At 42.1% G+C, this 25,621-nt stretch overlaps 1 protein-coding gene across 2 annotated transcripts; it reads left to right on the forward strand.

The window, feature by feature from the left end:
• Positions 1-695: 695 nt before the first annotated feature.
• Positions 696-24,796, forward strand: xrn1 (5'-3' exoribonuclease 1). Of its 2 annotated transcripts, none has more exons than XM_085254079.1 (41): positions 696-959; positions 1,965-2,197; positions 2,683-2,780; positions 3,653-3,762; positions 3,853-3,963; positions 4,046-4,131; positions 4,219-4,306; positions 4,436-4,604; positions 6,462-6,529; positions 6,665-6,802; positions 6,901-7,073; positions 7,696-7,785; positions 8,078-8,234; positions 8,381-8,500; positions 8,606-8,775; positions 8,898-9,015; positions 9,238-9,333; positions 9,566-9,669; positions 9,803-9,937; positions 10,092-10,254; positions 10,604-10,717; positions 12,460-12,558; positions 12,652-12,767; positions 12,889-13,035; positions 13,154-13,243; positions 13,838-13,973; positions 14,087-14,143; positions 16,142-16,274; positions 16,386-16,455; positions 17,558-17,753; positions 17,899-17,988; positions 18,087-18,170; positions 18,582-18,626; positions 18,810-18,890; positions 19,016-19,153; positions 19,245-19,380; positions 19,473-19,636; positions 19,745-19,858; positions 19,964-20,060; positions 20,960-21,141; positions 21,675-24,796. In XM_085254079.1, the coding sequence occupies exons 1-41, from the start codon at positions 885-887 to the stop codon at positions 22,002-22,004; spliced, it is 5,121 nt and encodes a 1,706-aa protein (XP_085110205.1). In that variant the 5' UTR covers positions 696-884; the 3' UTR covers positions 22,005-24,796. The 2 variants fall into 2 exon arrangements, with proteins under 2 accessions (XP_085110205.1, XP_085110206.1); XM_085254080.1 differs by having other exon boundaries at positions 17,899-17,982.
• Positions 24,797-25,621: the final 825 nt, after the last annotated feature.

The raw sequence follows: 25,621 nt of genomic DNA on the forward strand, positions 1-25,621 counted from the left end.
CAGATTTGAGGTTTTGAGTAAACAAATTTCAAGTAGGTCTAATCTACCTCTGCAAACCTTATGAAAGTTATATTCAGCATCATAGAAAAGGCAAAGTTGTACATTAGGTGGAAATGTGGAACTGTCTTGCTGAGGGGAAACTAGTTCTTCATTTCAGGCTTTGCAGTGGGCCTTGCAAGCCAGACGGGCCCTGTAACAGTGTGTTCTTTCTTTCATATCAGTTGATCTGATTTTTCAGTTCCTATTAGATTCAGAATGACACAGCACACACTGTTCCTACTTCCCAGCCTTGGGAGTTCATATTTAATATAGGCACCCTTAGTTATCTTGGAAATTGTATAAGATTCCTGATATTTCTGGATTCAGATGTTAAGTAGGCTGTTTTCAAAAACTTGATGTTTTGGGGTAACTCAACCTCTATAAAAAACAAAAACAAAAAACAACTATTTACTCACTTTTGTAATAAATATTATATAACATTTATTGCAAAGTTATTTTCTAGCAAACAACAAATTTACGTTTAATACAACATTTTGTAAAAATGTTTTGGCTTATTTATTTTAAATATTTTCTACGTAGAAATATGCATTACGTTGTACTATGTACTTATGAGATGTCAAAAAGAAAGCAAGTAAACAAACACAAAAAAATTACAAAAAACGGAACAAATGTTTTCTCGAAAAGCGGCGGAACGATTTTTCCGGCGGACAACGGACAACCAGCTACTTAGCAGCCGTTGGAAACAAAACCTGAGTCTAAAGCAAGTTCTCATGTAACCAGGTTAAACCCCAGCTACATTGTAGTTCCTCGCATAGGCGAACACCTCCATCCAGTTTTTGCTGTTTACTGTTTTTACCTAGAGGCTGAAGAGGTTTGTTGTGAAGATGGGAGTGCCAAAATTTTACCGCTGGATTTCGGAACGCTACCCTTGTCTCAGTGAAGTTGTCAAGGAACATCAGGTAGGAAAACAGCGGTGACTGGTTAGCTTCACAGACCGCTGTCATTGGTAGCCACAGTGCTAGCGTAGCTAGCTGTTCGCTATCAGAGAGCTATAGCGGGCCGCGGAACTAAAATTCCACGTAGCTTACCAATGGTTTTCTGGCGAATGGACAACTCTGCTTTTAGCACACATTCTTCACTTCATCCTTTTGTTAAACACAGGATAGGCATGACGTTATTAACCAAATTCCATCACTAATATGCTATTTTGGTCTCCATTGTGCGCTTATTCGCACTAAACAAATAAAATATTAATGAGTTACCACTGGGTAATTTTGGCCTTTGTTGGTCAGGAACATTCTAAACAACAATAAGCTCTTGCAGTTGGCTAACTAACTGATTTTTATGATAACTAGAGATCTATAGGGGCTCGGGTAGTTATTGTTACCAGCTGGTTAACAGTAACTGCGCTTTACAATGAACTTGTTTGAAATGTCAGAAGTATGAGCTCAGCCTGTTGGCCACAGCTCGAATAACGTGAGAGTTTAGGCTACTTGAGTAACTGCGGGGGGACTTGAACCACTTTCTACACTCTGAGCAGAAAGGAAGCCGCTATTTCACTCCCCCAGCAGTAGTTTCATCAGCGCACATTGTTCAGTGTCACCCTCCTTACCTCAGACAGCTTTGCATTTGTATTAAAGCAGTAAATAACCACCTTTAGCAGAAAATTGGTAACAGTAAATATGGGAATTATGTTTCATGTCGGTACCGGTGTAAATAAAACGGAACAAAACATAAAGGTCTGATGTTATCAAAGGTGGATGGCATACTCATGAGACTGTTTTTAATGTGTCAGGTGAAAGGAGCTTACTATCTTGTTTTTATGACTGTCAAATATACCCTCCTTTAACTCATCAGCCTCCTAAAAACATCTGCCACACCTGAAAGATCTCGTCATTGTGAGCGTTTACAGATAAGTCATGTTCCTGAATGTACTAGGTATGTGATCAGTTTGTCTTTGTCAGATTCCAGAGTTTGACAACTTCTATCTGGACATGAACGGCATCATCCACCAGTGTTCTCACCCAAACGATGAGGATGTCCACTTTCGCATTTCTGAGGAAAAGATTTTTGCAGACATCTTCCATTACCTGGAGGTGCTCTTCAGGATCATCAAGCCTCGCAAGGTTTTCTTCATGGCGGTGGATGGTGTGGCGCCAAGGGCGAAGATGAACCAGCAGAGAGGACGTAGATTCAGGTTGTGATGGATGAATAAATCTAAATGAATAAATGCTAATCCTATCATAATACTTGTTGAGAATCACTAAATTTAGGATATTGGGAGTAGATTTTCTTGAACTGACCAAATAAAGAGATGGAATTTTATTAGCATGCCTGTACCCTGATGTTGAATCCAAACTATAAATAATGCCACGTTCTCTCTTAGTTATCTGATTATAGTGTCATGTCTGTTTTCAGATATATTTAGAGATGTTGGGTATAATTATGTGATGTTTCTGAGGCTGCAGTTGTAAACCTGAGCCCTATGTGAGTTACCTTATAAGGAAGAATGAGCAGCAAACAGGCTTGAGCTAAAATACAACATTTTGTGCTTCAGTGTTACAGACAGGAGGGGAAACACAGACTGCAGGCAGAGACACAGCCTGAGACTTTGAATTTGACCTTCTCTCTTTTATATCTACTTGTGGGTGTGCGCTTGTGTGTGGGTGTCTGTGTGTCTAGGTCCGCCAAAGAAGCAGAGGAAAAGATAAAAAAAGCTTTGGATAAAGGAGAGGTGCTTCCCACAGAGGCTCGCTTCGACTCCAACTGTATCACTCCTGGTAAGGAAGATCTAAAGCTTCATGCAAAGATGCTCATCACACAGACACAGATCAGAACCACCTGATACAGTTTAACACCTGAATTTATTTTTGTGTCCCTGTGTTTTTTATATGTGTACTGTATGTGATATTTTTATTAAAAACATGTTTGCATGTCAGATGTAAACATCCAGTGACTCGTTTTTCAACATTGACATTTTAGCCAAAGCGCATCGTTGGTATTTACCTAGAATCATTAGCGAATAGGTCATCGCAGAGATGTAATATTTTCCCAAGGAGTGGATGTGAGGGAATGTACAAAGAAGTGGAAAACCTTGTGGGACAAATATATTTATCCCAGGATAAAAAGAGAAAAGTGCCAGAAGCAAAGAGTGGAGACCCAGGAGGGGGAAAACAGAATCCAGAATCTTATTTGTTTCTATCGATTGGCACTGCGTTTAAAACACCAGGATACTACCACACTGTGTTTAACACATGACGAACCAGGACGGGTATAAATGTGTGGAACGGCATACCGACAACTACACTGGCAACTTACGTAGCCTACTTTGTAGGCTCTATGAAGATTCCCTGCAGAAGTTTAAATCAGGCGTTATATAAGACAGATTTCCCATTTCAACCCAAGCAGGACAAAACCCAGCCTATGTACCTCTTCTGTTAGTCTTGAGCCTGGATTAACTGTAAGGGTCCTGTTTCAAACTCTGTCAAATTAAATATGCAGATCTGTCTGGTGTAGCGACTCCTTGGGAAAGCAGAACTGAGCAGCTGAAAACACTTGGGTTGCTCAGTTCTTCTTGGATCCTTAAGAGATATACAGAGAACAGGTCTCTGAAAATGTTAGCAGTTCTTTTAATCTCAAATCCTTCTTCCAGGCACTGAGTTCATGGTGCGACTTCAGGAACAGCTCAAGTATTTCGTCCACAACAAGCTCTCCAATGACAAGCTATGGGAGAATGTCAAAGTGTACTTGTCCGGTCACGAGGTGGGTGTGAGTGGTGTATGTGTAACTGTTGTATGTACTGTTTCTGAGTCGGTAATGAATGTATTAAGTTTGTGTTTCTTCTCTTTACAGACACCAGGGGAGGGGGAACACAAAATCATGGAGTTTATTCGGTCAGAGAACACCAAGCCCAATCATGACCCCAACACGCGACACTGCCTGTACGGCCTGGATGCTGACCTGGTACGTTTAAACAGATCGTTGATGAACATTTTGCTCAAATCAGTGCCTGAAGGTTCAGTCTGTCCTTCACTCTGTGTTGTAGATTATGTTGGGTTTGACCAGCCACGAGCCAAACTTCGCTCTGCTCAGGGAGGAAGTCCGCTTTGGAGGGAAGAAATCCCAGAAGAGGTTCTTCTCTTCTTCTCTTCAGTCTATTTTGTCTTTCTTTGTTGTGCTGCATTGTTTTGTGAACCCTGCTCTTTTGTTCCATTTCAGGATAACAGCTCCAGAGGAGACCACTTTTCACTTGCTTCACTTGTCTCTGATGAGAGAGTATATCGACTACGAGTTCTCTGAGCTCAAGGTGAGACAAGCGTGCCTAAAGTGGGCAGCTTTTAAATGCCAGGCGAGATTTCATATTATGATAAATTTTTAATATATGCTTTTTAAATTGTATTGTATGACGTCTAAATGTTTGCGCCTCTTTTTTCAGAATAAGATGGGTTCCGATTATGACCTGGAGCGAGTAATAGATGACTGGATTCTAATGGGTTTCCTGGTAGGAAACGATTTCATCCCTCACCTCCCCAACCTTCACATCAATCATGACGCTCTACCGTTGCTGTACAAGACGTACATGAGTGTACTACCAAGCCTGGGGGGTAAGACCAGACTCGTATCTTGTGTTTTTCCTCAGTTTTTAGTTTTAGTTTCTTCTTTCAGTTTGGTTTTCAGTGTCATTTCTGTTGGAACCAAACATTTCAATTCAGTTTTAAATGTTTTAAAGTGTTTAGCTTAGGCTTATTTGATTCCATAATAATTATAGTGGATTGCAACATGTGCAGTGAGGTTTCTTCATGCTTGTTGTGTTGCAACATTTGACGAAATCATCTGTTGGTGAGACAGATGCATACACTGTATCCTTTTAGTGGTTTACTCTTTAGGACTTCGCTCTGTCCCCTGTAACGAACTGTAGTCTAAACAAATTTAGATTTCAAAAGCATGAAAAATATTTATTTATTTTTGAACACACACTCAGCGAAAAAGATGAAATACAGCAGAAATGCGAAAAAAAAAAAGAAAGCCACCATGCTGTATTCATGTATATTCTATTGAGTTCAATTAAATTGTATCTCTATAATTTAATTGAATGTTGTGCCACAATTTTCTCCAGATAAACAAAAACAAAACTGAGGTAATAGTCTTTGGCGCCAAAGAAAAACGATTACATTTACCAGAGAACTTCAATCTATACACCTAAAAACCACAAACCAGGCGAGAAATTTGGGTGTAGTGATGGATGCAGACCTAAACTTAGAAAAACACATTAAGACAATAACAAAGTCAGCTTACTATCACCTCAAGAATATATCAAGGATAAAAGATCTGATGTCTCAACAGGACCTGGAAAAACTAGTCCATGCATTCATCTTTAGTAGGCTTGATTACTGTAACAGCATCTTTACAGGTCTACCTAAAAAATCAGTCAGACAACTGCAGCTCATTCAGAACTCTGCTGCTCGAGTCCTCACTAAGACCAAAAAAGTGGACCACATCAGTCCAGCTCTGAGGTCTTTACACTGGCTGCCTGTCCGTCAGAGGATAGACTTTAAAGTTCTGATGCTGGTCTATAAAGCTCTGAATGGTTTAGGACCAAAATACATCAGTGACCTCCTGACCCAGTATGAACCATCCAGATCCCTCAGGTCATCTGGATCCGGTCTTTTATCAGTTCCCAGAGTCAGAACCAGACACGGAGAAGCTGCATTCAGCTTTTATGCTCCTTATATCTGGAACAAACTCCCAGAAAGCCTCAGATCAGCTGAAACACTCAGTTTATTTAAATCCAGGTTGAACCTGTTCTCAGCTGCATTTGAATAAAGCACCAAATCCACACTTTTAAGCTTAAATTTCAAAACTTACATTTTAACTACTGATTTTTAAAAAAAAAAATTTTTAATCAATTTTAAATCATGCTTTTTATTTGTTTTTGTTTTTTAATGTCTCTGTAAAGCACTTTGAATCACCTTGCTGTTGAATTGTGCTATATAAATAAACTTGCCTTGCCTATTGCACCACAGTTGACTCAAGGTGCACTTTATACTGTAAGCTAAAGACCCAACAATTATACAGAGAAAAGCCCAACAATCAGCTGACCCCCTATGACCAAGTGGGAAGGAAAAACTCCCTTTGAACAGGAAGAAACCTTTTAAACGTGAAGCTGGCAGAATTACCCTGAGCCTGGTTCTGGCGGCTCCAACTTTATCATGTGACAAAGTCCCCCCCCCCCCAGAAAAAGAACTGATGCAGCAGGGATGTATTTTTTGAGCATTTATTCAGAATTTGAAAGCCTCTCATACACAAAATATGTTGTTTTTTTGTTTGTTCCATGTGCTGTGCTTGTCCAGCTGGCCCAGATAGTTTAGAATTGTCAACCAGTACAATATAGAAAAACATTCATGTCCCACTTGTTTATTGTCATTCACATATATAAAATAATGTCCCCGTGTTTGTTTTAGGTTATCTGAATGAGAACGGTCACTTAAACCTCAGAAACTTTGAGAAATACCTGGAGAAGCTTGCTGAGGTGAGACACTAGTTTCTATTTAAGGGTCATTCATTTTAAGATCAAGTCCCATATACTGATTGATGTCGTTTGCTATGAAACAAATGTATTCTGCCAAAATGTACTTTTTTTTTTTTTTCCCCCATGTCTTGCCAGTTTGACCGGGAACATTTTAATGAGGTCTTTGTGGATTTGAAGTGGTTTGAAAGCAAAGTTGGTAACAAATATCTGAATGAAGCTGCTGGACTGGCAGCTGAGAAGGAAGCTGCCAGCAAAGACGCCAGAAAGAATGAGGTAGGGACCAGCACTGAAAATATGCATTGTGTCTTTCAGCATTGTTTTCATGTCTGTCTCTTTCCAGTGATTGACTTTTTAAAAAAAAATATCTGTAGGATTCTGCTCTCTGTCTGGCTTCCCTGACTACATCAGAGAAAGTCACCGGAGAGGAAAAAGCAGCAGCGGCAGCAGATGATGAAGAGGAGGAGGATGATATCTTTGAAACAGAGTTCAGACAGTACAAACGCACATACTACATGAGCAAGATCGGCGTGGACGTGGTGTCTGAGTGAGTGAACTTATACAAACGCATACAAAAAGCAAATTATGGGAAGAAGAAAGCTAAAAATGTTTGGGACAGAAGTTTGACACTTTTCATTGTTTTAACTCTTAGTTTCACTTCACCTCTTTGTTTGTTGTATCTTCGTTCAGTGACTGGCTGAGACAGAGTGAAGTTAGAATGACCAGTGTTCAATAACGCAGATAAATGATTGGTCACCACCACTTTTTTTTTTTTTTTGGAAAAGTGTTCACCAGCACAAAAACAAAACTTTGAGGTTCAGGCGTCCACCATTGGAACAATGCTCATCTATGACCGAAAAATCAACATCATAATAGGTGCACTTTAAGATGTTGTACAGCAGCCTTTACCTCGTCATACCTTTTAAAGGGTAAAACTATTAAGACTGACAAAATCTGTTTTTCTCCCTTATCAGCAGTTAGAATAGACATGCTTGTGTGTCTGTCTGTGTGCGTGTGTGTTGCTGTTTCCCAGCAGTGTGATGCCCTTTTACTAGTTTCCTTTTTTAAACGATCCCATTGGTAGGGAAGTGACTTGGCTAAATGTTAACGGTGCCCTTCATCACAGCAGCTTGCACTTTGTAACTATGTTTTCACTCTTCCATTTGCAGTGAGTTTCTAGCCAACCAAGCCAAGTGTTATGTGGAAGGTATCCAGTGGATTCTCCACTACTATTACCATGGAGTTCAGTCCTGGAGCTGGTGAGTGCTTCTTTCTTCTGTGTAATTTACTCCCTGATATTTCTCTTTCTGTTATTGGAGAATTCAGCTCATTAACAGTCTCACAGAAATGTGGGAGGATTGAAAGAGAGGCTCAAATTTCGACATATTTCTACACAGCAGGCTTTAATGAGGGTTTCTGAACCTTTACTGTCTAATAAAAGTTATTTCACAGAAAAAGTGGATTGATTGATTTGCTTTGGGGAGAAGAACAATAAGTAAATGATTTCCTTCTTTAAACCTCTATATTGAGTATTATGTGTTATCTCTGCAGGTACTACCCCTACCACTACGCTCCCTACCTGTCAGACATCAGGAATGTATCTGGGTTAAAGCTGACCTTTGAGCATGGACAGCCCTTCATGCCCTTCCAGCAGCTGTTGGCAGTCCTGCCTGCTGCCAGCATGGAACTGCTGCCCGAGTGTTACAGGGTAACAAATGCAAATCCAAGTTCACTCATATAAAATGCACAAGATGTACTCTAAGAAATAAAAATATAATTTAATATAGAAATCGTTTTAACATTAGGACAGGAAGTATACAGGGGATCGTAATACTGTATTTTGTTATGTTTCAGCATCTGATGACTAGTGAAAGTTCAGCTATTATTGAGTACTACCCTCTTGACTTTAAAACTGACCTGAATGGCAAGCAGCAGGAGTGGGAGGCTGTGGTGCTCATTCCATTCATAGATGAGGTAAACACACAATTCGAAATGAAGAAATGGCACAGGTCTGTTGTCGAAATCAAATTTGACAACTTGTAACTGTGTGTAACTTTATGTTGTGTGTGTATCGAACAGAGGTGCTTATTAGCAGCCATGGAGGCCTGCAACAGGAAGCTGACAAAAGAAGAGAAGGCCAGGAACTGCCACACAGAGTGTGCAGTCTACTCATACGACAGGGAAATGGACTTCGCCTACGCCTCCCCCCTGCCTCAACTGTTCCCCGACATCGTCCACTGCCACGTCAGGTAGATGCCTTTAACGATCCTCATTGTTTCTGAAAACAACTCATGCGTTTGGTCCTACTGAGGTGAAATTCAACAGTCATATTTGTCTGTGGCTGATTGCCTTTTGTGGTTGATCATCACAGGACAGCGCACATCCCCATGGATGCTTGGCAAGTTTCATTAGATCACGTCAGCAAGCCCGTTGACCGCTCAGCTCTGTACTTCTGTGGCTTTCCCACCTTACAACACATCAAACACAAGGTGGGCATGTGCATAACTGAACTACTACTAAACTGTTCAAAGTTGGAGCGAACCTGGTTAAATACGTCTTAACTCACAACCAACGTATGAATCTGAAATTAATTCTGCCAATTTAAGAAGAAGAAAAAAGAAGTATAGCAAGTTTAGTAAATTCAGCAGTCTTTATAAGATGATCTCCCTTTCTCAAACTCTCATGCTCTGGCTCCTTCACTGTCGTTTCAGTTTTACAAGAAGAAAGGCGGGGTGGTCGTGTTCCAGCAGAGTAGCAGAGGGGAGAACATGTTGCTGGATATCCTCCCCAACCAGGAAGGGGAAACGGTGAGCTTTTGTTTATGTTTTTAGATCTAGTTTAATAAAGCTTCAACACTTTATTATTAAGAACTGATCAATTGTCCCTTGGAAGTCTTTGAATCACTGTCTATACAATTAAAAGAACTGCATAAAATATTTTTTACACCCAGTCACCTCTTGGTCTTATTCTAGGAACATTGGCAGTCTCCTTATCCTCTGTGTCTCTGCCTCTCTCCTTCTTTCTTGTCATTATCTTCAGACATGTGATGATGTTGCTGCACAAGTTCTGGGAAAGCCTGTGTTTGTCAACTGGCCTCATCTAGAGGAAGCTCGCATCATTGCAGTGTCAGACGGAGAAACGAAGTAAGAGCTGGCTTTGCTATGACTGCTGACTTTTCTGGTAGATGTGTAGAAAAATCTGAAACTGAAAAATCTGAAAATATTATATTGAGACTTTAGTGACTTTACAAGTGAATTTTTGCAACTTGTTCTGAAGATTTTATCTTGAGGAACCACCGGGTGTCCAAAGAGTGTATGACAGGCCGAGCACTCCTCCTCCCGCCAAAGTCACCTGTCTGTCTGACAAGGAGCAGAAGGACTGGATTAAGGATGTCCAAGGAATCACTGAATAGTAAGAAACTCAGCAAAATAATGCAAGTGTTTGAGTTTGTATGCATCTTCAGTCATTTCTACTCTTTCATATTATTGAAACAATCCTTCTGTTCTTTGCCAGAACCATCATATTCTTTGGCTTCTTTAGTTATTTATGCTTTTCTTTCTCGTAGTTATTTGAAGAGGAAAGGCATCGTGATAAACGAGACAGAGGTGGTTTTATACGGCCAACTGCTGACTGGAAGAAAATACGTTCCCAGAGCCAATGGTGTGGTGGAACTGGAGAAACAGTGGGCCAAACAGGTCCTCCCCTTTGCCTACCAGGCGGTTGTTAAGGTACCTGCACACAAACATGATAGCGAGAAGAAAACGGAGAATAATGGGTGAAAGACTCTTATAGCAGTGTATATGTCACTGAGGCTGTGGTGTTTCTCAGCAGGGTCTTCATGCTGCAGGAAAATAGAAGAAAACCTGCTTAAGCTGAGGAGTGCAGCCATATTAATGAAACTAAACCCTGAAATAAACCCAACACATGCTTTCAGTTTCTTTCTGGTTATTGTCAGAGTAGTTTTAGGCAAATTTAGGTTTACTGCACATGGTTTTGATTTTATCACCTTTTTTTTCTTTTTTAAGTGTTTATAGATATTATTTTAAAGACACTTCTTCCTTATCTTCATGGTCTCAGGATATCAAAGCCTTCTGCTCATCTCTGGCCTGCTTCAAGAGCTTAGATGAGCTCTTTCCTCCAACAACAACCGTCTTCATGGTGGGAAACCCGTACTACGGTGCCATGGGAGAGGTATGTTATCCACTGTTTGCTCTCTTAGTCTGTGGATTACTCCCTCGTTACCCAAGTTACTCTTTTTATTAATTTAAACCAAGAATCCGAGTATAATGTCCGTGTTTTCACACTGTCACATTCAATATAAGTGAAGAAACAAAACACTGTGCCCCGAGCTGTCACCTGTGCATTAATATCATCGGCGACTGTCAGATAAGTTTGATTTCCACAATCATTTTTTCGATACTCTGAGGGGAAAAAGACAAAAAAATTAAGAGGCTTATTTATATAGTTTAGAACAGATCTGTGAAAAACACCTTCTGTTTCAAGCTTAATGATGTAATGCAAAACAATATGAACATAACATTGATAAGAACTTAGTGATTCCATTATCAATTCGATTCCTTATTGGTTCTCATATCGATTCTCATTGACTGAGCTTGGAGACTCACCAGCATCACTAAGCAGCATATCAAAGGCATTGCATTCATGACCTGTGGGTCAAATGTTTGTGCATGTTGGAGGTATTTCCCCTCTTTGCTGAGATCAGTGTTGGGGCCATTACTCATTATACACAGAACCCTTTTCTTACAGGTAATGCATTATGTTACTTACCGTATTTCCCGGACTACAAAGCGCACCTGAATATTAGCCGCACAAGCTAAAATCAGGGGAAAATCCTGTTTTGTACATACATTAGCCGCACCTGACTAAAAGCCGCAGGTGTTTCAATGTTGACTCATCATATGTAAGAGAATATGCACAAAGGGAATTGTCAGGAAAGAGATGGCTGTTTGGAGACACACCCCTTTTATTAATATTTTGAAAAACAAGTTATGGGTACATATTTGCACATGTAGTACATAACAGTAACCTGCAGCACACCAGAACAATAGATTCGGACTACCTTTTAGGCTCAGGTGCAGTGACACGGCTTTAACAAGAAGAAAAGTCAGTCATTCACCACCATCTTTCTCTTCTTCCTGCCCACTGAAACCACCAAAGTCCTCTCCTCCAGTGTCGGATACAAACAGGCTCAGGGTGGCTTCGTCATCCACTCTCCGCTTCTCTCCTTCGTTGTCACTTTCAAAACCAAAGAAATCCTCGTTGTCAGAGTCGAACACCCTCAGAAGGGCCGTGGCGGTGTCCTCCTCTCCATCATGCAGCAGTCCAGCCCTTAGAAATCCGTTGGTGATCGTGGATGTTTTCACACTTTTCCACGCTGTCAGAATCCACCGGTGGAGTTGAGCATAACTTGCTTTTCGCAAGTTTATCGCCGCTCGTCATCCACGCCTCCCGCTGAACGCATAGCGCTACTTTGAAGTTTGTTTTTCGCGCTACTTCGTACGGCACTACGTTGCCTGGCGGACGGACATGTGACTAACATACCACTCTTGAACCCCGATCCTTCCGCCAGGCAACGTAGTGCCGTACAACAGCAGAACAAACAAAACAAATCCTCTTACGATATGACAACAATCATGGACAATCCATAGAAAAGCCGCACCTGACTAAAAGCCGCAGGGTTCAAAGCTTGTGCAAAAAGTAGCGGCTTATAGCCCGACAATTACGGTAATTTCTCCCAGGAGAAAGTAATTTCTTACACTACTCATTACTTTACTTTCATGTTACTCTGTAAATTGACCTGAAACACACCGTCTCTTAATTACCATGGCAGGTATAGAAATCCAGCCATTTTTTAAAAAGTCTATCTGATTAATGCTCCACATCTCCATATTCATATTAATATAAATTTTCAGGTGCAAGATTCACAAGATGTCATCAAAGATGGGCGGATTCGAGTGGTCTTCAGTGTGCCACATGAGCCACAGCTGGAGCCCTTAATCCAGAACCAACACGTAAGACGAGCTCGTGGAGTCGTTCTGTGGATATGTACGTTTAGTTTTGCGAGTTTTCTCCCCTCACCTTATACGTTTTTGTGTGTCGTGTAGAAATACAGCGTGAAATACAGTCCTGGATACGTTCTGGCCTCTCGTCTCGGCATCACCGGTTACCTCGTCTCCCGCTTCTCTGGAAGCATCTTCATTGGTAGAGGCTCTAAGAAGAAGTGAGTGCTTATGTAGAAATGCCACAAGGATATCTGCAGTGAGTTGAGCTGTTGTTGGCACCACGTCACGTATTCAGGTACAGTCCTTGTCTAAGCTTTCAGTCTTCTTCACTGTGTCCAGTCCCTGTGGGGAGCAAAGAGCTAACGTTGGCCTGAACCTCAAGTTCAACAAGAAGAACGAGGAAGTTCCCGGATACACCAAGAGAACTGAAAAAGAGTGGCTCTACTCTGCTGCTGTGGAGGAGCTGCTGGCTGAATACCTGGACAGGTAAAACAAATGAGTCGTTTTGAAAACCGCTGTTCTTTAACTTATGTATTAATGTTCGGTTATCCTATGAATTGAACGAAGCTTTTAGAAATGATGGTGCGGTTGTGTTTCTTTGTAGATTTTCAGAGGTGTTCAACAACGTGGCCAGAAACAGTCACGATGATGTTTTCTATGAAGATGACATTTGGCCTGGAGAAGACCAGAATGGGTAAAACGGACGCTTCAGCCATGTGGGCCCTGGCCTTACTTAGTCCCCTGCCAAGGTTGCGTTCACTCCATCCTGCTGGGAAAAAACTTGTTTAGGGATCATAGATGTATATAAAAGATGGACGTAGCTTACAGGTCTTAAAAGTGTAGCTGATGCTGAGGTGTCTAAAAGCTGTATTCATTCTTGTGGCCATCAGGTGGCGACATCTCTAGCTACATAAAGAAGCACTTATAGAAGTCTGTGTGAAATTGTCCTCTTTCAAAATACATTTCTAGTTTAAATTCACACTGAATAAGCTATGAAGTCCATCTTTATCTTTTGATATCCATGAGAGTAAAAAAAAAAAAAAAAAAGGGGGGGGATGCTTTAAAGCACCATCCTGCCTGATATGTTCTCACTTGGTGTCTCATTTGTCAGCTGGATCACCTTTGGTTAGTAAGGGTAAAAGTTCTCAGCATAAAGCTTCACCCGCCGGTGATGACAAGGAGTTTAGAGCCAGGGGTTGTCATCTTGTTCTTGCACCAATGTCTGAAGGTTGAAGATTAAATAAATGAATGACTAAATGACTTTTTTTTTTTTTTTTTAACCCAACAGGGCAGAGAAGGTAGCAGAAATCACTTCATGGTTAAAAAGTCACCCAGTTAGCTCCATCAGCAGGGCATCCTGTGACCTCCAAGTGCTGGATGCTGCAATCGTGGAGAGGATCGAGGAAGCAGTGGAGAAGACCAAGGTGACAGCTACAGACTTCAGAAGTCAGAAGTTCTTTGTGTATTCACTGCATTTCCATTCACACGCCTCTCCCTCTGTACCTTCTCCATTCCTGCCTCGCTCTCGCCGACTTAGGTGAAGAAGAGCACCAAGAAAGTCCGCGTCACAGTCAAGCCTCACCTCCTCTTCAGGGTGAGTACCTTTGGCATGCACGTATTAACATCGTGCCTGTAAAGAAAGGGGCTGTGGTTGTGTTATAAAAAAACCCGTAGGACTGGTAACCCCATAAAGACCTGTCAGCCAAAGTTCAGATGATTTAAAGCAGTTTAATATCAAACAACAATCACATGTAATATTTTTTGGAAATTCCTGTGTAGCAATAAAAAGGATTATGCAGCTGCTTCAAGGAGGAATCCAACATAGCTGCTTAACATTTTACACACAGCTGACTCAGAACAAGTACAAACCAGATGGGAAGGTTATGAAAGGAAAACATGCTGTGGACCAAGATGATGACCAACATCAGAAAATTCAAGGCATCATGCCCTGGAAAAAGAAAACGCATAACAAAAAGAAATGGACAGGACCTGTCGTGGTCCTGTCACATCAACACCGGGGTGAAAAAGGCCCGTCAGCGTCTCTACCACCTCAGACGCTTGAGAGACTTCCGACTGCCCTCCAAGGTGCTCAGGAACCATAGAGAGCATCCTGACGGGAAACATCTTAACCTGGTTCGGGAACAGCACCATGCAGGACAGACGAGCTCTACAGAGGGTTGTGCGGTCAGCTGAGCGCACCATCCGCTCCGAGCTCCCTGACCTGCACTCAATCTACAGCAGGCGGTGCTGGACCAAGGCCAGGAAGATCGTGAAGGACCTCAGCCATCCCAACAACAGACTGTTCTCTCTGTTGAGGTCAGGAAAGCGATTCCGCTCCCTGAAGACCAACACAGAGAGACTGAGGAGGAGCTTCTTCCCGCAGGCGATACGGTCTCTCAATCACACCACCACACAGTACTGACCCACACATACAGTTCTTACACACACACTGGACATTCTGGACATTTGTTTACACTAGTGGCCACTGCACTGCGTGGTCATCTAATCAAATCACTTTATCACAAGTCACTTAAATATGTGGATTGCACAACCCTGGACATTTCTTCATTACCATTTATTACTCGTACAGCTGCTGTTATTGTTCTATATTTCTTCATATATTCTTATATATTTTCTATATTGTGTATTTTGTTGTAGTTATTTTATTTTAACTTTAATTTTTATATTTTGTTTTATTCTTTCCTAGTTAAATTTACCCTTCATTTTAATTTTCATATTTATTTCCTCTCCTATTCATAGTCTTTTTTTTTTTTTTAGGTCACGAGCAGTTGTGTAAGCATTTCACTGCACATCGTACTGTGTATGACTGTATGTGACGAATTGAATTTGAATTTAGAAAATGGCACAAACAAGTGTTTATGATGAAGCATTGGGAAACAGGCTACAGCTGGCTTGTAAGGCTGCGACACAAGTCACCCGTTTAACCTCTGATAAATGTTGTTTATTAACAAAAGAAGAGATTAAGCCCAAAGGCTGGGCAGCAAAAGAGAGAGCAAGGGAGTGTGTTGGGATGTCCTGCGTCTGTCATCAGACTGCAACACTGTGAAGTCAGGACGGATCAGACCAAAGGTGCATGTGCAACACAAGAAAACTGTAGCAGTGACCGTGATCTGGAACAGCCTCATTTCTTGTGTTTGGAAGAAAAGCCTGTTGCAGTGGGCTTAAGAGAAGCAACTGTGGACTTTGGCTGATTGGATGAAACTGATGTTCAGTGATGAATTACAAATGTGCAGTGGCCACAGAGATGATGCTGGGTGTGCTGTGCTCCACGCAATCGTGACCGGGGTTGCAGGTCAAATTTCAGACTCATCCTGTATGGTTTATGGTTATATGCGTGAGTGTGCATTCTCAATGCACCCTGATTGTTTGTGAGCTAATATTTGAAATGACACTGAAACAGCCAGCAGCCAAATGTCCTATTACTTTTGAACCCCTGGCATTTTCATGCAGTGTGTTTAAGGATGTTTGCCACACAGTCTCTCTCTCTCTTTTTAATTTTTTTTTCCTAATCAGTTAATTTAAAAGATCAATGGCAGATTAGTTGATAACATTAATAAAAATATGTGTGCAGCCCTTGGAGCAGCAGCAGGGTGTAGTTCCAGACCCAGACGCGGAATATCGTCTGTTTGACAGAGTCATCAACATCAGGGAGAGCTTCACCGTCCCGCTGGGACTCAGAGGGACAATCATTGGCATTAAAGGAGGTGAGGACACCCGTCAGCCGTCATTGTCCTCATATGCAAAGTCTGCACATATCAAGGGTAACACACAAGAGCGTGATTAACAGTATACCGTATCTGTGTCTGTTTCTTTAGCGGAGCGCGAGGCAGAGGTTCTCTATGAAGTGCTGTTTGATGAAGAATTTGCTGGAGGTCTCAACATCAGGTAACCATGAGTGTGCTGCTGCTGAACATCCAGACTGGCCAACAGCCTGAACTCTCTGCCCCCCTCTCACGGACAATAACCATATCCAACTTCTTAATAGCACTGAACTTACTTGTCAGGTTCTCATGTTGTTGCTAAGGATTGTCTTATTGCACTGGAGTCACACTGGGTTAAATATTTACACTTGGGTTTTAAGGGGTATTTATTATTTTCTTCATTATTTTCTTTACGGGTTGTACGGAAGCCCCAAATGCAATTTCATTGTTCTCTGACAATGACAATAAATAAATAAATACTAAATACTATGTAATTAGTGTTGGGAATGGTCAGTTCTAAACAATTCCCAATTTACAAACATGAAATGGGAGGGCATTTGATTTTGCTGCCAGATCACATACTTTAATCCATTACCCACTGAGCTGCAGTGGGCAGGGGAAGAGCAGAGAGGTCTTTGCTGCCTGTTGTTAATGTTAGTTGTTGTTTTTTATTAGTCATAGGTTGCACATGAACGCTCACCTGGATGGCAGGAGTAATCCGTTAATGGTTCCCAACAGTTGTTTAAAGCAGATTTGTTAAGCAAACATTCCAGATGGTTGTTCAAACAGATTCCCCAAGTAGTTTGTTCACTGCACACAAACACATGTGTGAGCATGTCACAGGCAGCGGCCAGATCACATCAGTCTGTCCTCCTCCAAAGCAGCTCTGAATGGATAAAAGTGTTCGCTTGTCTTATACGCTGCCATCACAGTCACCCTGAAACGAACTGCTCATGGATCAGTGTTAGATGGCTAACTAAACTTCATTAAAACCTACTGTTACTTTGACAATAATTGACAAGACTTTTTCTTCTTTGACTGAATTACTACGTCATACCGTCAACTTCAGTGTTCAGTTTCTTTACACCAGACAGAAAAAGCTGCAGAGTGCGCAGTCTTTTACAAAACGGTTACATAAAGCACAAGAAGAGGGTAAAACACAAAATCATACAGTCAGGCTGTAACAGAACACACACGATGTCCATACCAGGATACTGTTGGAGTAAAGGTGTTCCTCTTTACAGCAGACGGTCACAGCTGCTTTGCCTCTTCATCTGCTTCCTCAGGTGCACATCTTCTCGTTGTTACCGCCTCCCTCCCTGCGCCCTGATCAACCTTTCCCACGGAGCACGGGTTGATCACACTGGCCACAAACTCACCGCCATCGTCAAACCGCAGCCTGCCACTGGCGGCAACTTCAGCTCGTACCGGCAGCTGGCAGGCCTGAACCACTCTCCTCGTTCACCTTTTATCCCCACACAGGTAGGAGGGTGGAATGCTCACAGTAGATTCATGTACAAATTATTCCCCAGTTTGGAATAGTGGAAATGATTTGGAATTTCCACAGTTTCACCTAAATCCCTCCTCTTTCTCCTCTTTCACTGTTCCAACTGCTTTTTATTTGTAGCATAACAACAAACATGGTGTGGCAAAGGCTGCCTCACAGGGCAACAGGAGCTCTCCCTCAAAAGGTCCCATCCAAAAGCACCAGGTCAGGGTAAGAGCAGGTTTTGCTCCATTTGGCCTAACTGTTATAGTCTCTCAGCAATGCGTGCAACATGACTTGTTTCTACATATGTCGTTCTCTCCATCCAGAACAAAGAGGAGTACAGTAATGTATGGCAGTCTCTGCAGAACACAGGCCCTCCTAACAAGCCTCCTGCTCACTGGCACAACAATGTAAGTTTTCAGTGAAACAGACACCAGCTTTTTAGATTCCTCTAAAACTTCTCTCTCACTGTCCTAGGAGTCCAGCAGGAATTTTAAGGAAAAACTAGTAATGCTGAGAAATATTTACTGTATTGTCCTTATTTTAGTTCAAGTGAACTTGTAATGGTTTCAAATAAATAACCACATACTTTCCCAAACCAGACTGAACCTTATAGATGTGATACAGAAATTCCTCCATGAATGCTGATGTGATTGCTTCAGGATTTAACAGTGAAGTGACATAGGCACTTAGGAACTTTGTTTTTATATAGGAATTTAACCAGAATACAAAGAGTGCTCTGGTGATGTTCCTTATTTCACTACTAATTCTTGAATTACGCTTTTAAAACAATAGTTTTAAAAAAGTGTTTCGGGTTCTAGGAAGGACATTCCCAGCAGGGGAAGAACCAACCCGCCAGCAAATCTGTGAGTCGACACATCAGCTGTTTCTGTTGTGCACAATTGGTTAAGTTTATCATGTTAAATTCATCAGTTTTTATTTTTGGTTTTCACACGTTCATGTTAACAGTGACGTGCGTTTGCATGAATTGCTCTGTGTTGTATTTGTGTGGACTGGATTAGAATTGATGATGTGTGTATTGTTCACAGACCCCACCTGCTGGCATCAGACTGTTGAAGAAAAATGAAGATGTCAGCTCCTTTATTCCCTCACACAATACAGCCAACAAGGTGCAGAAACACAAATCCTTCTTTTGACTTCTGCCTGTTTTTGGTTTTTCAGGGTTATCTCTGGTCAGAATCTCGTACCCTGAACAAGACGATGATTTACAGTTTCTTTACTTTTTCTTACTCAGGCTGAAACACAATTTGAGGACCTCATTGCCAATCTAAAAATCTCCAAGGGTAACCAGCAAACCCCACCCCCTCCTGCCCCTCCACAAGGAGGTGACAGCCAGCCAGATGGCCCATTATCCCCACAGTCTTTTGCCATGGTAAATATGCGGTGAAGCCAAAATAAGAGGAACCTCTGAGTTTTAGAAGAACCACTTAGCATAAATGATCGTGTGTGGTTTGTCGCTATAGAAGGGAACCCTGGTGCTGAAGGAGATGCTTAAAATTGACAGCACTGGAACAGGAAGTCAATCTGCTCAAGAGACGTCAAACAGCACCCCCCCTGCTGGCCAGCAGCAGAACAGGAGACGATCGTCAAAGAAACTCGGTAGCTTAGTTTTCTAAATTTAGATTTCTAAATCCCAGGCAAATTTCTTCTCTGTATTCTCCTCCTTATGATCATTACTTTTCTCCCTCCAGCTGCAAAAATAAACGTCCCACACGGCGACGCGCCTGTGTTGCCTTCTCCGGCACCTGCTGCCTCTGCCAACGCCCTGCTGGGCAGTAAGGTGTCAGACCTGGCCTGCATCTGTGGGGCTTTAGGTATGGCGCCACCTGACTTCAGCTTCATGCGCAACAGACAGGTAACACGCTCTATTTTCTGTTTCTGTTACGTCACACTTTTTTCTACTCTGCGTTTCCCACTTTCACAAGTGCCCCACTCTGAATCATTTCCATTAACACCGACGCAGGGTCTAGTGCTGTGTCAGGTGAAACTGTCCAACGGGTTGATGGTTCATGGCCCACAGTGCCAGTCAGAACACGATGCCAAGGAGAAAGCTGCTTTCTTTGCACTTCAGAGACTGGTATACACACAAACGCAGATATTTGATTCACAAGTGTGAGAGGCTGAACTTTGTAACCAATGAGATAAACATTAAATGTGTTGCTGACCCTCTGTGCATCTCTAGAACTCACTCGGGTCAGGCTTCCCCCTCCCACCTCCTCTGTACACAGGAGTGGGTCAGATACGACCTCCCCACATGGGAGCTGTCTTCAACCAACAAGGTGAGTCTGTCTTTCTTTAAGGTTTCATCAATGAATTTAGAAACATCAGTTTAAGGTGTTCCATAGTGTAGTGGGTCGAGGTCACCTGGTGTAAAATTCTGCCAGATTAAACATACAGAGCTAGGGCTGTTCGATATAACGACATATATCGGAGGACGATATGAAAACCTCTATCGTTTCATTTTACGCTATCGTTTGTTTCATGGTGTCGCAAAATAAACTGTTTACGGCGATATTTTTTTCATCGTTTTGATGGTCACTGTGGAATTTCTTAAAGTTCTCTCTTTCTCTTATATTTAATGTAACCACACTACGGAGGGACTAGCGCCTGGTTTAATGCGTAGTCCTTAGCAACGACGATGGTAAAACCATCGCGTGGCTCTGCCGTCCGCTTGTTTATTTTCCACATAAACATTTCACAATAAAGCTGAAGATCCTGTTGAGATTTTTCAAAGTAAACTGAAACACGTGAAAGAGTACGCAGTGTTTACGGACGAGAGGCCAAAAAGAGCCGTCAGGTGCTCAAAAATAAACCTCAGAACAGGCTTTTTCTCGCAGCATGCCATGTCATAAATACTCACAAAAAAAGCTGCGGCTGTTTCAACTTATGTAACACTCGACTCCAGGTACACGACGCCCAGCTGGAAACGCGTCGAGTTGCCCGAGATTCACAGAATTTACAGAAAATGCAAAATGTTTGTGATTTTTATATCGTTGTCGGGACGATAAATGTCTTATATCGGATATGAGATTTTGATTATCGCCCTATGCAGAGCTCCTCAGTGTGGTGAACCCTTGTGACAGGGGATGAATTAATAGTAGCAGCATTCATATCAAATTTTTTAAGCCTTAAAAATGATCTTTTTTTTAAATCTTAGGAGTATGCTCTTGTTTTCCAGGTGGTGTGCTGTTGCCCCCACAGGGTTACGGTCCTGCTCCTCTCTGGGGAATGACGGTGCCTCCTCAGCACCATCAAAACCAGCCATTCTACGGCCCACCGGGGACTTTCCCTGGCGCTGCGCGCCCCCAGCCTGCAACGACACTGCCCATTGGCTCACACAACCAGTTCATCCCCTTACAGGTAACACATAAGCCCTTTTTCCATAAGGACCTACTTGGATCGGTTCGACTTGTTTTACCATTACAATTGAGTATCACCTAGTGTGCTTAGGGTCATTATAGCAACATGGCGGAGCGTCCTGTAACGCCATTTGTATGCAACACGGATGATACAACAAAGGTGGGCGTCTAGGCGATGTTGTACCTGCTGCTCGATTTGTGGCTTTTCGTCAGACTCGGGACCACAGTGTTGTTTCTGTGTAGCCATTTCTCCCGTTGCAGGCTTTCAAAAGTTACAGATTTCATATTTGTGAAGGAAGTGCCCTCACGACTCATTGACGCCAATGAGTAGCCAGTTGGTGGCATGCAGTCTATTAGTTGGTAGTACCAGGTACCAGATACTACCAACTAACAGAAAACCCTGAAAACTGTGTCGAGCCGACCACAGGAGGTGCTAATGGAAAAAGGTTAATACAGCGTTCCCATTTATCTTTTCCTGTGCAGACGTAGGCCAGGTTGGTAACTCAGCTTTCTGTTTATCTTTCACCTTGTCAGGTGACTAAGAAACGAGTGTCGGCAAATAAAAGGAACCAGGAAACTCGAGAGTTTTACAGTGCTGCCCAAACTGTTGCTAAGAACCAAGCACAGAAATCCCAGAACCAGCCAACTGGCCAATTGCAAGGTCAGACTGAACCACAGAGCGTTAAAATCCACCAACAAGCTGTTAACTGCGACCTCTCCTCTGGTGACTCCACGACGACAGCACTGCATACACCACCTAGGCAAACCATGCCAGCAACAGGCCACACCCCCAGCTCTGCCTCCAAGAGACGGCAAAGGAAGCTAGCAGTCAACTTTGAGGCAGCTCAAGTCTCAGAATCATGAGGTGTGTGTGTGTGTGTGTGTGTGTGTGTGTGTGTGTGTGTGTGTGTGTGTGTGTGTCTCAGCATTCCTGATCAAACTCTCATCGATGTGAAAGTCATTACAGAGCCAAGAGCAGCTTCAGACGAGCCTTTTTATTTTTCAGCAATGAAACATGTAAATGTGCTTCACTGCTCAACTTGCAGACTCCTCCTCAGGAGTTGAGGTCTGTGCCACATTATCGTAGTTCCCCACTAAAGGAGGTTTATTACAGCTCGTCTTTTCTTTGTAGCACTAACTTTGTACTCGCCCAGTCAGTGCTGAGGCCACAAAACATTCCAAAGCGACCCCTCAGACTACAGATCACAAGCGAGGTTCTGATTTTCATGATCATTTATTATACTAAAATTAACTGGTTTTATCCACGATACAGCTCTGTGTCCACCTGTCTTGAACCTCAGTCATGCAGGCCTACATGCTGGTTAGCTCGGGGAAAGTCACAGCAGCCTGCCGGTGATCTCTATGCCTGTTTGCAGCCAATTTCACTCTGGCAACTGTCAGCAACCACTCACCAAGAGGCTGCAGAATACACACTTTCCCCGAGCAACCGTCAGCTCCCTGACACATCTTCTGGGGGCCTTTTCTAACTACTTGTGTTTGTTGCTTTTGTTGGATGTTGCTCTCAGCAGTGATTGTGGTGACTACAGTGTTATGTTAGACAAAAAGAAATGCCTAAAGTCATACACACAAACCCCCAATAGTAATAAACCGCCAGCTTTGTTCACCTGCTCGAGCAGAGAACATTAGTGTCTCCACAGGAGCAGATTTGGAAGCAGTCTTGTGACTACATTTCATTTTGAGTGGTTAAGAAAACCTCGTGCTGAAGTGAGACGCTGCCTTAAAAAGGGAATGATTTCTTTCTTTTTTTTCCTTTTTTTTTTTTTTTGATTAAGAGGACCTTTGACATAACTCTAAAAACATGCATCACTGAGAGCATTTCATATTTCCTTGAGGGGGCATTAACAGTGAACAGCCTGTAGAGTTGGACTCCTGACGGTCTCAGTCTTCCTTCCCAGCTGAGAGGTTTTCAGACTCCAGGTGTTGCTGGATGAGACTTCATGGACTGAAAAAAGACGTCTGAGTGCAGCAGGTTCAACCCTCCTCTGTTAGCATGGTGTGCAGGTCCCAATAACATGTGACGTGGACCTTGTTCTCAGGGACATGTAGCTGTGGTAGAAGCCCCCATTGCATACATCACATTTTTAAACAAGTTTATGCAGAAATCGGGGCCTTCTATTGTTGCTACAGCCATTCATGCCATCGTAGAGCAGCTCTATCCTGTTTGGAAGGGTGATGTTTTATTGTTTCTGGGGTTTGGTCATCGTTGCTCACACACCGCCTTTTATTTACTTCAGGCTCATCGTTTTTTTTTTTCTTAAAGACTTTTCATGGTTTGTTAACAGCACCTAGAAACAAGACGACTAAATTCACACCACCTGCACAAATGCAGAACTATGAGGAAATCCCAAATTATTCAAGTCCACACACACACACACACACACACACACACACACACACACACACACACACACACACACACACACACACACACACACTTGCCACTGCAGAGCTGTTTAACACCAGCACAGATAGTTTCACACACCTACAGAGAGGTTCCTTTTTGCTGTTGGAAAATGGTCTGATTCTTCTCTTCGGCTCTGCCGGACCTGCAGGAACGTTCACACTGCTACAGTCAAGAGTTTCCAAAAGCATCTTATGCTTATTATGGGTGGATTTTATCCAGGTTTAAAAAAAAAGATCTTAACCTGATTTCTTTTTGAGTCGAAATTAAATTTTTTGGAGTGATCTACTGAAGATGTTTGATTAGGGCTGTATCTCTTGTTTATAATAAGGAGCCTGCTAATTTCTGTGCCAGTTACTATTGAAATTCTTTGGTTTACAGTCGCCTTTTTATCCAACTTTAATAATTATCTGTGCACAGTGTTAATTTTACACCTTGTGAATATGGAATCTCTTGAAATTTATCGATGTCTTCATCAAATATCTGTTTGACCCACATTGTAGTGATTGTTTCAAGGTTTATTTCACTGTGATAGTCGTGTTATTATTGTAGGAGCTTGCTATTAACTGTGTAGAGCACAGGCCTCACACAGCTGATGACAGCTAAGCTTCAGAATCCTGATCAGGTGTCCGACCTGATATAGTCTCATTTCAGAGCGGCTTTATATCTGTCAGCACAGCCCAAATATAAGACAGCAGTAGAGTTTTAATAGGAAACATACTCGTCCGTGGAGTGAACCACGTGTCTAAGATGCTTTTGGAAACATAGCTCAGCTCCTGGTCGGTGCTTTTCTAAATCTGATATAAATTCTCAGCTGAGTTAGCCACTTCCACGCATCACACATAAATAATCTCACCATTTTTAAAAAGGCTTTTCTTTTTTGAACTATGGATTTTACGGACATCCTTTTTATAGACGATCTTGATTTTTTTTTTTTTGTAAGTAATTCGACTATCGCTTCAGTAATGTTTGTGGTAAAGCCGCTGTAGAGACAAATTAAATTGTACTTACCCAGACCATGTTTTGTATTTAACCGGTCCTTGTTTTGAGGGATGCAGGCTTACAGTAATTTTCCCCCCTTTTTTTCTTTAAGACTGACCCTCATAGCCACCTTGGGACTGAAGTGTGTAAGGGTCTGGTGCAATAAGGGGGGGGGGGGTTTAAAACTCTTTTTGAAAATGGAAGCACACCTGTTTGTTTGTTTGTTTGTTTGTTTGTTTGTTTCTTTTTGTCCTTTGTTGTTGTTTTTTGTGGGGTGGGGGGGGGAGGGGAGGTACTCAGATTACGAGAAGATGTAAAGGTAACAGAAGATGAAGCATTATGGACTTGCTGTTTTGATTCAGGAATGTCTTGTACATAACCATTTAATAAAATGAATCTTTTGTTACGACATGGCTGTGACGGTGGCTTTTTCCTTTTTGATTTTATTTTTTCGTTAAATTGAAAGAAGGCAATGCCTGAAACTTGCTTTTTTCTTAATGGCCACCAGGGTGGTACCTGTAGTTGCAAGAAGGCTTTGACTCAGTCCTACAGAAGCCCTCAGGTGTGACCCACAGTAAGGACTCGGTCTCATTTTGTAAATGTGATTCTAAGTTTAAGATGGGGAGATTATCCAGGACCTTCTTAATGAGTAATAACTTGAGACTGTTATGTGTTGACCAGGGGCACATCTACAGGGGGGCAACTGCCCCTCTGCTGCCAGGAAATGGGTAATAAAAGGATTGTGTGAAACTTTGAAACATCTCTGCGTGATCTCTATCAAGGCAAAAGGATCAGAGAGACCGGCGATGTCTTGACACCCCCATCATGTTTTTGACTATTTTGTTGACTCTGTTTACATATAGGGGATTTTCATATGAAGAGGTATGTGCCACCCTGCCTCCTGTTAAAAGGAAGTTTTTCCTTCCCACTCTTGCCAACTGCTTGCTCATAGGGGTTTGTCTGATATAGGGTTTTCTCTAATATTGTCCCGTCTTTACCTTCCAATATAAAGTGCTCTGATGTAACTGTTGTTGTGATTTGTGGCTATATAAATAAAACCACATTGACTTTCTTCTAC

This window comes from Mchenga conophoros, linkage group LG18, assembly GCF_057382185.1.
Source record: "Mchenga conophoros isolate Kocher_MC1m ecotype Shallow Benthic linkage group LG18, M_conophoros_male_GT1.1, whole genome shotgun sequence".
Classification (NCBI taxonomy): Eukaryota; Metazoa; Chordata; class Actinopteri; order Cichliformes; family Cichlidae; genus Mchenga; species Mchenga conophoros.